Here is a 12,325-nt window from a genome sequence, read left to right on the forward strand (position 1 = left end):
GATTAAGCGTGTCTCCCCCACATGTTTTAAGGGGTTCAGTTCCCTGAACTTGGAAACCTCCGCAGTCCTTAAACTCCGACTGGGAGACCCATCTGTGTTCCACTGGGCACTGAAGACCCCGTCTCACCAGTCCTGGCTGCCTCCTTCTGGCCTCTGCTGTTTCCACACGTTCTGCCCCAGTGCTGATGGATTCTGCTTTGCTGGGTCCCGAGAGCACACAGGCAGCTGAACAGACATTTTCTCCCCAGGAACCCGAAGGCGCCTGCCAGCCTTTCCGCTTCTGTGCTATTGTTCCTTCTGCTGCTAGTCCTCTTCTCCACTCCCGGCCCTCTCCCCTAACCCCCGAGGCACATCCTCAGGGTCCCTCCCCACAGTGCACCCCAGGCCTGGGTGTCCTGCAGTCTTGGTCCTTGGCCCCTCGAGTCAGCAGATGGTGTCCAGACACAGCTGACTCAGTGCTCTCGAGTCACAGAAAAGAGTCTAGGGCATTTGGAATGCTTGGGAGTGAGCAGTGGGATATTTAGCAAAGACCTTCTCCAGATTTTGAGAGGTCTGTTCCCTGTGTTCAGTGCTGGCTGCATCCTTGCCAGCCTTGCAGCTGAGGAGGTGGCTGCTGCGAGCAGTCAGGGGCTCAGATACAAATATTAAGGCATCACTTTTATGAGAGTTTTCTAGGTGTCCTTCTGTGTGGCCATTGTTTATGTCAATGGCACGAGTCAGTCACCCACTGAAGCCGCCAAGATCCCATTATGGTTGGTTTGGAGAGCGCTGCTTCTGGGAACAAAGGGAGAATGGGAAGATGCACCCAAGAGCAAGCAGCTGGGTGCAGGTGTGTCAGGGCTTGTCACAGTCACCCTGCCCCAAGCCCCCATCAGTCTGCTGCCATTTAGTGTCTCACAGGAAGAGCTTTCTGGTGACAGCCAGCTGCCAGGGTAGGCTGGCAGAATACAGGTGTTCCAACACTTCAGGGCCTAAACAGTCTTTTCCATTCAGAACACCCTTGATAAAGGAGGTGAAAAAAGATGACATCTCATAGCCGATCACTAATACTTCCTGGGGACCAGCTAGCCCGGGAGATGGAACACTTAAGGAGAGGACTGGGGGTTGGCCCAGATCTGGCTTCCCATATGTTCAGTGCTGCCTGCTAGGGACTGATTGGGTGGCCCGGGGCTTATCCTGGGGCTCTGGGGCCCCAGGATGGTGTAGACTGGGAGGGTACAGGGTGGGGTCTGAGGGAGAGATCCAAACTGCTGGCTGCCCAGCCACCTGGTATTTGGAGGAAACTCCATCATTTTGCAGAAATCTGCACACTGCAGGAAGTTTCTAGGCTGAGAAATTCCTAGAACAGTACACTGATAAGGGCACGGAGGCACTTGGTTCTTCAATTCTTTTCGTGGTCAGAGGCAGTCAGCTGTTGGAAATACTGAAGATGGGAGCCATTCATTGAGCAAAGATGTGACTGTCAGCAGCACTTCTCTAGGGCTGAAGTGCAAGTTCCCAGGGAGCTGGTAGCTGTGGTCCAGGTGATGACACTGTGACCAAGCCCCTCTCATCCCCTGTGTACGTCAGAAAACCCTCACTCCTTCTCCTGAGAGAACAGATTTTTTTCTAACACTTTCCTTTTCTCCCTCCACCCCCCCCCTTTTTTTTTTTTTAAGATTTATTTATTTATGCTTATAGAACTGGGGTATAGGTCAGAGGTATGGTGGGTGAGAGGATTCACCAGAGACAGAGTGGTGTGGGGAGCAGAATAGGCTGACTGTTGAAGTACACTGCTGAGGAGAGCAGCAGGCAGGTCAGGCGAGGTCAGCAGCAGGCAGGTCTGCCACGCCATGTGGGTCAGCTCCCTGGCCGGGGATAGAACTCGTGCTGCAGTGACTTCCAAGAGTTTCATATGCAGTGCTTTAACGTGTTGCGCCACCAAGGAGAACCCTTCTTTCTCCTTTTAAAGATATGAATTGTTCTGGAATTAGACTCACAGGAAGGCATAGTTGAGGCCAGACTGAGGGACTGCCCTGGGAGAGGGTGACTTTGAGTTCTGCTGGCTGGTTCCCCTTTCCTGGTCTTTGGTGTTCAGGATGAGCGGGGAACCTGCCTGTCTGAGAGCTGATTGCATGTGGGCATGGGTACTGTAGTCACCCCCTCTTTCTGTATGGTCTCCCCAGTTCCAAGGTGCAGACACTCTGGCTGTGAGGAGAGCGTTGCTCTCGCTGCTCCTTGTGGTGTGTTGAGTTGTAGGGAAATGATGTCTTTTATTGACTCAAGCTATGGGCTCGAGTGTGGTGGTGTTAGGAGGTGGGGCCTAATGGGATGTGATCAGGTCATGAGTGTGCAGCCTCATGGATTGGCTTAGTGCCTGTGTGAAGGACTTCCAAGAGCTCCCTGGGCTCCTCTGCCCCATGAGCCCTGGAACAGGATGGTGTCTGTGAACTGGCACCAGGATCCTTACCAGAGCCTGGCCTTGCTCCCTGAACTTTACCGTCAGCGTTTGGAACTGTGCACCCTCAAATTAGTGATTCTGCGTTAAGCCCCCAGCTTCTGGGTGGGGGGGTTTGTTATGCCCCATCCTCAGATGGTTAAGATACCCCTGAACATTTTAATAGAAAATGGAATTGACGTGTGACATGACATAGGACATGTGTGTACCTTGCCATCTGCCTAAAGTTGGCACTCATGGCAAGTGGAAGCTTTCTGGAGGGAGGCCTGAGAACATGAGGGGTTTTGGTATTTGAGCAGCCTGCATGAATGGCGAAGGCCACAGCCCTCTGAATGCATGTGTATCTTTCAGGAGCAGAGTGACCCTGGCTGCAGAGAGTTTGCCCTGGGTATGTTTGTGGGTCACTTGCCCCAACTTGGGCCAGACTGTGGGCACTCACCTCAGGTGTAGCTCTAGCTGTGCGTACAGGAAGTGAACCAGTGCTCTCCTGGCCATGACCTCTGCGTGGCCATCGTTGACCACCAGCCCCTGGTCATTGATGTACTCTCCGCTGATGCACTTGGTGCCCGAGGACAGGACGACCACTTGGGCTTGCCTGACGTCCAAGCCTGGGAACAGAGAAGTGTCAGAACACCACACCATCTCCTGGTGCTGGGGGGCTGGGGCCAGAGGAAGAGGGCCCAGCCCCGCCATGTCCACTCTGGAGATCTAAGCTCGGGGTTCATTGTCAACCTCAAATTAACAACCAGAAGCTCAAACAATGAGCATCACCCAGCCAGTGGGTTTTCTTAGGGACAGGAGCTTTGGTTTTTTTGCCACCTTGTTTGGTGACTGTTTAAACAGGCTCTCAGGAGAAGTGCTCATTCCTACATCCAAGGCCAGAGGTCACCCTGAGTGTGGTCATGGTTTCAGCTGAGGTTTGCCTTTCTGCCTCTGGGGCCTCAGGAGTTTGCAATTGGCCACCTGCTTACGTAGTGTCCTGAAAGAGATAAGTATGCTCTCACACCAAACAAGCCACATGGGCCAAGACACGAGCCCAGACCAAGAGACAGGTTGCTCAAGCCTGCTGCGTGTTGCTACAAATCCAAAGGGAAGTATGCAGAGGCCTTACCCTGGTTGCTCTGTAATGATCTGGGCTGAACCCCCAAAATCCAGCTGCTCACACACCTTCCTCTGGGTTGAGAAAATTGCATCTTGACTGAAAGATTGACTGGTGGAAATGTTCTGTGCCCAGGACAGAAGGGGCGGTGGTATAAGCAGGCAAGGACCCCACGACCCTGGCTGGGCCCCATTGATCTGTAGCATTGGCCAGGGCTTGGGAAGAGCTGCCTGTGACAGCTGGGCACCCGCAGAATCTGTGCTGCCTGCATGGACTTAGTTGTCTCTCAGAGTTATCAAGATACTCTGCCAGTGTCCTTCTAACACCAGTGTCTTGAAATCACGCAGAGAACACTGGCCCCGTGCCCTGGTACAGAACTGAATTTCATGGATCATGCCAGGATCCCAGGGCTTGGGAGGACACAGCCCCTTCCCCAGTTATTCCTACGCTAGGCCAGCAGCCGCTGGACCCCCGCTGTCATGGCTGCTCAGCCTCATTCCAGCAGCAGAGCCCAAGATATGGGTTTTCTGCTGTCTGAAACTTGCAACCACACACTATGTACAACAGCAGTGAAAATGTGCACAGTTTCTGATTCAACAGCATTGGCTTTCCGTTTCCCCTAACGTCATAGGGCAGATGGAGAGGAGACGCTGGTAGTGATGCCTCCTGTTGCATCAGGCACCCAATGTTTCTAAGAGGCTCTGAAGCCTCACAGCTCAGGAGGAGCATAGGGAAGCAGCTTAGCCATCCTCCCTGAGCTGTAGGGTGTCAGGACGGCAGCTGCATGAGGCCCAGAAAGCCTGCGCACGCGCGATCCCATGCATCTGTTGTAAGAATTAGGAGATGAGGTTTCAGTTTGCTCCCGTATCATAATTGCTCAAGAGTCCATTAGTCAAGTGAGGCCCAGAGTGGAACTCTCCCAGAGGGTCCCAGTTATGGGGACGATGGGAGCTCTTTGCAATGGTGAGAGCAGTTTCCACTGAAAAGGCTTTTTTTAGAATCTCTCCTGTCTAGTACCCACCAACGGATGAAGATGCTGGTCCTCCCCCAGCTCCTTCACTATTATCTCCTTTATCAGCCTCACATTTCCCTTTTCCCACCAGAAAACCACCACTGAAGACAGAGATGCCTATTTTTCACAGAACTGAGCTAATTTTGATAAAGTCAAAGGGGTCTCACCAGCAAAAGTGATATTTTCTGCAAGTGAAACAGAAGAAACTCAAGAAAAAGCCCCAGAATTACTGTCTTTTAATGTAAAGGCCATCAGCTCTATTCAAGGAGGTTCTAGAAAAGCCTTCCTCCTGCACTGACAGGTATTTGGTATCTAGGAGAGGAGGTATGTTCTTCACTTAAGTGTCAAATTTCTTTAGGGTAGGAACCAGAATTTCCACGAAATCTCCTAAGAAGTATGTTACTGGGTAGGCTGGCTGGTGCAGCCAGCAGTGTTGCTGATGAACAAGTTGGGCTTGCCAGGTTGCACCAGGACACCCTGTTGCACTTTGAACACATGCTCACTGGTTCCAGATATGCTGGTGTGGTCAGCATTGCGGCACAGGTCATCAGCGGTCATGCCATTCTGTCTAGTGCTTGGGGCCACTCTCTAAAGGGCTAATATAGGCCCTCCCTGGTGGTGCAACGGGTTAGAATGCAGCACTGCAAGCTAGCTGCAGCTGCTTCAGTGCGAGTTCAATCCCTGGCCCCGGAGGTGACCCACATGGCTCAGCAGACCTCACCTGACCTGCTTGCTGCTCCCCTCAGGAGTGTACTTTGTCGATCTGCCTGTTCTGCTCCCCACTCTGTCTCTGGTGAAGCTTCTCACAGCCCCTGTACCTCTGGCCTGTACCCCAGATATGTATGCATAAACAAATCTTAAAAAAGAAGAAAAGAGCTGATGTAGGCATCCAGAACTCACTAGGTGAAGCTTTTAAAATTAAATCTCTTTCCCAAATGCCCAACAGTGCTGAGCATGTAATCATCCATATTTGCTGCTCAGACAAGAAGCTTCCTATATTGAAAAGGTAACTTTGAAGATTGAGTGACATCCATCTGCCCACGCCCCTTGCTATCCACCCCAACATGTGGAGCTTCTTAAGATAAAATGGGGGAGCAAGGAGGACAAAAAGGGGAGAATGGTCCTGCATATGAGGAAAGGGGGAACACTGTCGTCAGAGACCAGCAGGTGGAACAGACCACACGATGGCCAATGAGGGCAGTTATTGCCTGTCCCCTTCCTAGCTCCTTCCTGGGCTCCATTTCTGCAACCCTGAAACACGCCTGGGGTTCTGATTGAGTGGCCATCTGGTCCCCCTCTGCTGAGCAGGTTCAGGAAACAAGGGGCCACGTAACTTTTCTGCCATCTGAAAGCTATCATCTTGTTTTATGAAAAGTGAGCATAGAATAGAGTGAAATCCCTAGAGGCTTTTTTTTTTTTTTTAACCCATGAGTGACTAAAATGTGTAAAAGTATCTCAAACCACAGCTGTTTGTCTTTCTGCAGGGTCCAGGGCCCTGTCCCAGCACTACCTAGCAGGGCTGTCCCACAGGTGCTGGGCCCCAGCTCCCCATTGGGACTGTTCTCCAGGTGCCGTGAGAACCTCTGTCAGCAGAACCTTGTGACATGGGCTGAGGGCGAGCCAGCGCCAGGAGCCACATTCTCACTAAGTTATCAGGTGACCTATTCACTGCTGACAAATAGCTAATGACGAAGCCATTTTGGTGGAAAAATCTTTTTATTTTTTCAGAATCCACCTTAATTAAAGCAGGTATTTAGAGTGACAGAAAATAACATTTATAATTATTTCTTAAGTTTTCCCTATTTAGGTGTCTGGGGCTCATGCAGTGTGACAGTGATTTAAGAATTGGTACCGCTTTCTCTTGAGGTTCTTAGTCTCCTCTTTTGCTTCTATGGAAATTACTGCTGCAGAAAAAAAAGCTTTCCTTTCACCCCTCATTAATCCTCAACTCTGCTTGACTCCAAGCTCTGTCATATTCAACACAATTATGTGGCTTAAAAAGGGCATTATTTGCTTATTCACTTTTCATTAATCCCACCTTCTATGTGCCAGCACCACACTAAGTAATAGGAGACACTAAGCTAGTACAGACAGCCCTAACCTTCGACAGAAGTGTCTACAAAATAAGATACTGTGTGATAAACACCAGGAAAGTGCTACACACCCACTATCACTGACATGGGAGAGACAGAGGGAGAGGAGGGAAGGAGAGTGGAGGGGGAGGGTGGTGGCTTCCTGCCCTGCCTCCTGGAAGCAGAGGCTGAGTCCTGTATTCTCAGGCAGTGGTTTATTGTCTGAGTTCTCCCTGTAGGGCCATGGAAGAAAGTCGGGGAACTAAGCTAGACTGGGGGAAAGCAAAGAGGAGGTTTCCTGAATCTGGCTTCAAGGTGATTGAATAGAATACTCTGGAATATGCAGGATGCACAGTTGGTCTGGTTTGAGTGACAGGGTTGAGCTGTTCTCACTGCCTAGTATGGGCTGGTCCCAGTAAGGGGACCGGGAGTGGCCCCAATGGCGGTGATGCTACAATCATCACCGAGATACAAACAGGTATAGAAACAGGACTCAACTGCATGTTGGTTCCTGGTCATCCACCCCTGCCTCATTTTACCCCCCTCCCCAAATTATTATTGAGAGGAAAACTAGGATCCTGTAGGTTTAGAAAAATAGTCACAGAGATTGTAAATTTACTGATTTTTTATGGAATAAATAGAAAACTGATCAAAGATCTCCCTTTCAACCAAAGCACAAAACCCAGTTCATTTTGTAGAAGCTTTAAAGGCAGACCTTTAAACAACATATGATGTAAAGACTATTGAAAATATTGACCACTAAGCACTAGAGAAGAATAACAACAAGCACTACAAGGTGGGTTTATCTCACAAATATAACAATTGATTATATCCAAAAAATTAAAATGCACTACAAAAATATGTTTATAGACAACATCTAAGAAACCATCTGACAAAATCCAAGAACCACTTTTGATAAAAACTCAGCAAAATAGCATAGGTGGATTTTTCCAATGTTATTTTTGTTCAAACACTCGCACTCACACAAACACACACACACACACACACACACACAGCATCATGCTTGATGAGCAAACATTTGCAGAATTTCAACTGTACTCAGGGACACGACCATGATGCCCATTCTCCCTCCACTACTTAACGTCTACCGAAGCTATTAACCAACAAGAAGAGAAAGAAATTAATGGCACACAACGGAAGAGTAGGAGCATGATCCCCGTTTGAACCTCTGTGGTTGTAGATGTGCAAACCTCAGGAGAACTGAGTTGAAGTGCTGCTAGAAACAATCAGTGAACTCCATGAAGTGATAGGGCGCAAAGTTAATATACAGAAATCAATAACTTTCATAGATACACATAACAACCAGAAGAAACTATAAAGGAAAAATGGCACCATTTATAGTAGGTGCGAACAAGATGATAGGGATAAATTTAGCAAGAAATGAACAAGAGCAATAATGAATAAAATGCTAAGACCCCCAACCCAATTTGAATGAAGAGAAAGATGTGCAACATCAATATCATGATTTCTCTCTAAATTTATCACTAAGGTAAACATGATTCCAATGGAAACAGCAGTAGTGCTTTGTTTTGGACCAAGACAACCTAGTTTAAAAGTCTAGTTTTGTTATTTGTTTTTGAATCATGCATATTGACTTTAATGGGTAACTTAGACAATTTTGAAAAAGAAGGCTGATGTTAGCAGGTTAACCTGAACAGATCTCGAGTTGTAAAGGCTCAATAACAGATAACTGTGAGGGCTGAAGCATGAAATCAGACAAGTGGAACAAAGTAGAGCATCTAGAAATCGACCCAAACTCATACAGGAATTTAGTGCAGGATGAAGGTAATAACCTCTGAAACCTGTGGGCCAAAGAGAAACTTTTCCATTAATGGTATCTAATAACTGAAGAACCATCTGAAAAATAACATTGCATCTTTACCTGTTCTGTGTACTAGATAAATGCCAAATGGATCAAAGGTTTAGATGCAAAAGAATAAAAAGCTGCCCATGAATGTTTACAGCAGTTTTATTCATAATTGTCAAAATTAAGAAGCATAAGAAACCAAGATGTCCTTTAGTAGGTGAGTGGATAAACTGTTACATCAAGGCAATGGGGTATTAATCGGCACTAAAAAGAAATGAGCTATCAAACCATGAAAGGCACAGAGGAACCTTAAGTGCATGTTATTAAGGGAAAGAAACCAGCCCGAAAAGTCCTTATATTGTGAGATTTGCACTATATTTCATTCTGCAAAAGGCAAAAACTATGGAAACAGTAAAAAAGATCAGTGGTAGATAGGGGCTTGAGGGGGGAGGGATGAATAGTCAGAACAAGATTTTTAGGGTAGTGAAATACTCTATCATACTGTAATGGTGGATACATGCCATTGGACATTTGTCTAAAGCCATAGAATATACAATAATACTGATAGTATACCTGAATGTAAACTACTAAATTTGGTTGTCTAAAAAATATAAATTTGGCAGGTGAAAGGGCTTTCTAATTGTAATCCAAAGCCCCAAAGATATAAACATTAGTAAGTTTCAATACAACTACTATGGCTGACTTCATTCTGCAATATTCTCATGTCTGATTCCAAATGAAATGACATGAAAATAAAAAAAATTCAACATGGTAAGATATCTTAAATATGGTAAGAAGACAATTGATAACAGAAAAAATCCTATTATATCACAAAGAAAGCATAGCTCTTTAATATAAAAACTCTAGAAATTAGTATATATAAAACCCAGTAGGATATGGAGTAAAAGCTAATTAAAACACTTCACAAAAAGAAAATATAAATGGTTGTTAAATACACAGAAAAACATTCAACTTCACTAATAAAAAATGTCAAAAGAATAGTGAGCTATAATTCTTTATCTATCAGCTTGATAGAGAAATGCTTTTAATGTACACTTGAAAATACTTATAAATAGTGGGAAAAATATACGTGGACAGAGCACAGTGAAGGGTAACTTAACACTATTGGTCATTACCAATAAGTTTATAAACATATGTACACTTGATCCAGCAATTCTATTTCTGGCTATTTCTTACCCATATATTTGTACATGTGTGAAAATGATGTAAGTTCAAAGCTATGGCTATAGCAATGTTTGTTACAGCAGGATAATAGAAATAACCCAAGTGCCCACCAACAGGACACTGGTTAAGTACAGTTCATGGGCACCTGTGGAGCACTGAGAAAGAATAGAGGAGTTCTCCATGGATATAGAAAGAATTCTCAGTAGCCTATCTTTTGCAGTGGACAGGGGAAGATAAGAAACTATCTATCAATATTTTTCTTTGCTTAGGTGTCAAGAAATTCTCGCAGAGTATGTGTCAGTGGGCAAGCCCATTACTTGTTATTGTTACTCTCTCCTGGATACTGGCAGAAGACATGAGATGCCTGGGTTAGAGACAGGGCATTCCGGCCCCGCAGGTGGGTAAGCTGTTCCCTGCTGGCTTTGCTGTTGTCCCAAGTACATGGGTCCTGGAGGGGGTCACACATGGAGGGGGGTTTTGGAGCAGCTGAGGGACACAGAGTTTGGGGAATTCACCACTTCACTATGGTTGGTGACAATGCATCTGTGTTTTGTCCCAGAAGGAACATCACCACACTCTCAAGGTTGTCCCCTGCAAACATAAGCTCAAGAAAGTTCGAGATAAAGAGGGTTCAGGCCTTGTGTTCAACTATACCTAGCACAGGCTGATGGTCTCACCAAGAAGACTAGGAATAACAGAGATTGCAGTGTGGGGTGAGAGGGAGGTTTTCATGGTAAACCTCTTTATACTTTTTGCTAAATGGTTGTCTATCCTCAAAGGTTAAATTATAACAAAAATCACAATGCAAAGTCATCAATAATAAATCTTAGTCAGATGACTAGTGGTCACAACTGTGGCAAATTAGATGATTATAAATCATTCCGGTAAATAAACAACATGAAATCTAAGTCGAAGTGTCCCCCTGTGTGTATAGGGGCCCTCTGTGGGCAGAAGAGGGCTTGTTGGAGGACAGTGTCAGCAGTGAGCTTTCCTCAAATGATGTCAAGTTTGCTTTGTCTTCCCTGACAGCAGAGGTCTACTTTGAAGCCCCTGTGAGGCCTGTGCACTGTATTGAACTCACGTGGGGCATTAAATCCACTGAGGCTGGGTGTCTGCGCCAGTCAGGGAAAATGAATCGTTTTTTTTAAAGCTCCAAACACCAGTGCTTATAAACCTCACTAGGATGTCTAGAAATAAATTAGGCAGTGTCCAGGAATGTCACTTCTGACAGTGCCTCAATTGAGCACACTAAGAAAACGTCTCAAAGCTTTTATTTATTTATTTTCCAATTCCATTGGTGTTTCTATTTGCACAAGTCATTTCTGGGGTCAGGAGAATAAAACCACCAAAGTGTGTGGAATATTTGCTACCTTCATGCTGCTCTGAGTGCCTCCGGGGTGGAAAGGGCGAGGACCCCCATTACAGGTAACTAAAGGGTGGGGTAGCTTATTACCGATGGTTGTGAAAGGCATAAAGGGCTTGAAGATGCCTGATCATGCACCTGTGCCCTGCATTGCCTCAGGCGCTTCCTGTAGGGCTGGATTCGGGCTGCTTTGCGTGCAGTCCTGTGCGGAACAAGCAGTGTTTACTGGGTGGAAACTGAAAACAACCCAAACAGACTTGGCTTCTTTCTCCTGCCATCCCTTCACAGGCACTGTGTGCAGCGGGTGGTGAGTGGCTGTCTTCTGAGAAACTGACCATCTCGAGACTCAACTTGGACTGCATTCATGGATTGAAGAGATTTTGGGGGTGCGTAGTTACAAACGTTGAACCTCCCTTCAAGTTAGAGGTCCTACAACTTCCCCCAGTCCCTTCTTCCAGCCCGGCTTTGTTCGCTGTCCTTGGGGTGACATTAGGAGTAAGGGTGCTAACTAAGTTCAGTCTCATTCAGATGACTCCATGGCTGTAAAGGTACAAGCTTTCTGGAGCTGACATCTGCTGCTGGTGGCTGGTGGGTGCCTTCTCTCTCTCTCTTTCCTTACCTTTTTTTTTTTTTAAACGATTTATTTATGTATGTATACAGAACTAGGGTACAGGCCAGAGGTACAGGGGTGGTGAGAGGATTCACCAGAGACAGAGTGGAGAGAACAGGCTGATTGATGAAGTACATTGCTGAGGGGAGCAGCGGGCAGATCAGGAGAGGTCTGCCACACCATGTGTGTCACCTCTGGGTGGTTATCAAACTAGCACAAGCCGCTGTGGCTTGGCTTAGCTTCGCAGTGCAGTGTTCCAACCTGCTGTGCCACCAGAGTCGGCCTGGGTGCCTTCCCTTTGGGGCACTCTCCTCCCAACCCTGAAGATTTTCCCTTTGGTTTTTTGTTTGTTTTTAGATTCAGATATTTTAATTATGGTATAATTGCCATGCATCATCCTAGTTTTAGGTATATAGTGTGAGGATTCAATATTTGTATATATTGTGACAAGATCACAGTAAGTCTGGTTAACATTCCTCATCATATATAAATTAAACTTTTTCCCCTTGCGATGAGAACTTTTAAGACCGCGTCTCCTAGCAACTTGCACATACACAACAATGAATTACTATTTATCATGCTGTACATTATACTCCAGAAATTATTATAGAACTGAAATCTGTATCTTTGATTCCTTTCACCAAATTTCCCCTTGCCCCATCCCCAACCCCCAGCTAATGTGGTTTTATTTTATTTTTAAAAATTGTATTTTTTTTTTT

At 46.2% G+C, this 12,325-nt stretch overlaps 1 protein-coding gene across 1 annotated transcript in view; it reads right to left on the reverse strand.

Moving 5' to 3' along the window:
* The window catches only part of ADARB2 (adenosine deaminase, RNA-specific, B2 (non-functional)), a 430,525-nt gene that overhangs the window by 34,305 nt on the left and 383,895 nt on the right, over positions 1-12,325 (reverse strand). The window contains exon 5 of the mRNA XM_012731274.1: positions 2,877-3,045. Within this exon, the coding sequence (XP_012586728.1) occupies positions 2,877-3,045 (169 nt within the window). The remainder of the gene's footprint in view (positions 1-2,876; positions 3,046-12,325) is intronic.

Source organism: Condylura cristata, unplaced genomic scaffold, assembly GCF_000260355.1.
Source record: "Condylura cristata isolate star-nosed mole 26May11 unplaced genomic scaffold, ConCri1.0 scaffold00030, whole genome shotgun sequence".
Taxonomy (NCBI): Eukaryota; Metazoa; Chordata; class Mammalia; order Eulipotyphla; family Talpidae; genus Condylura; species Condylura cristata.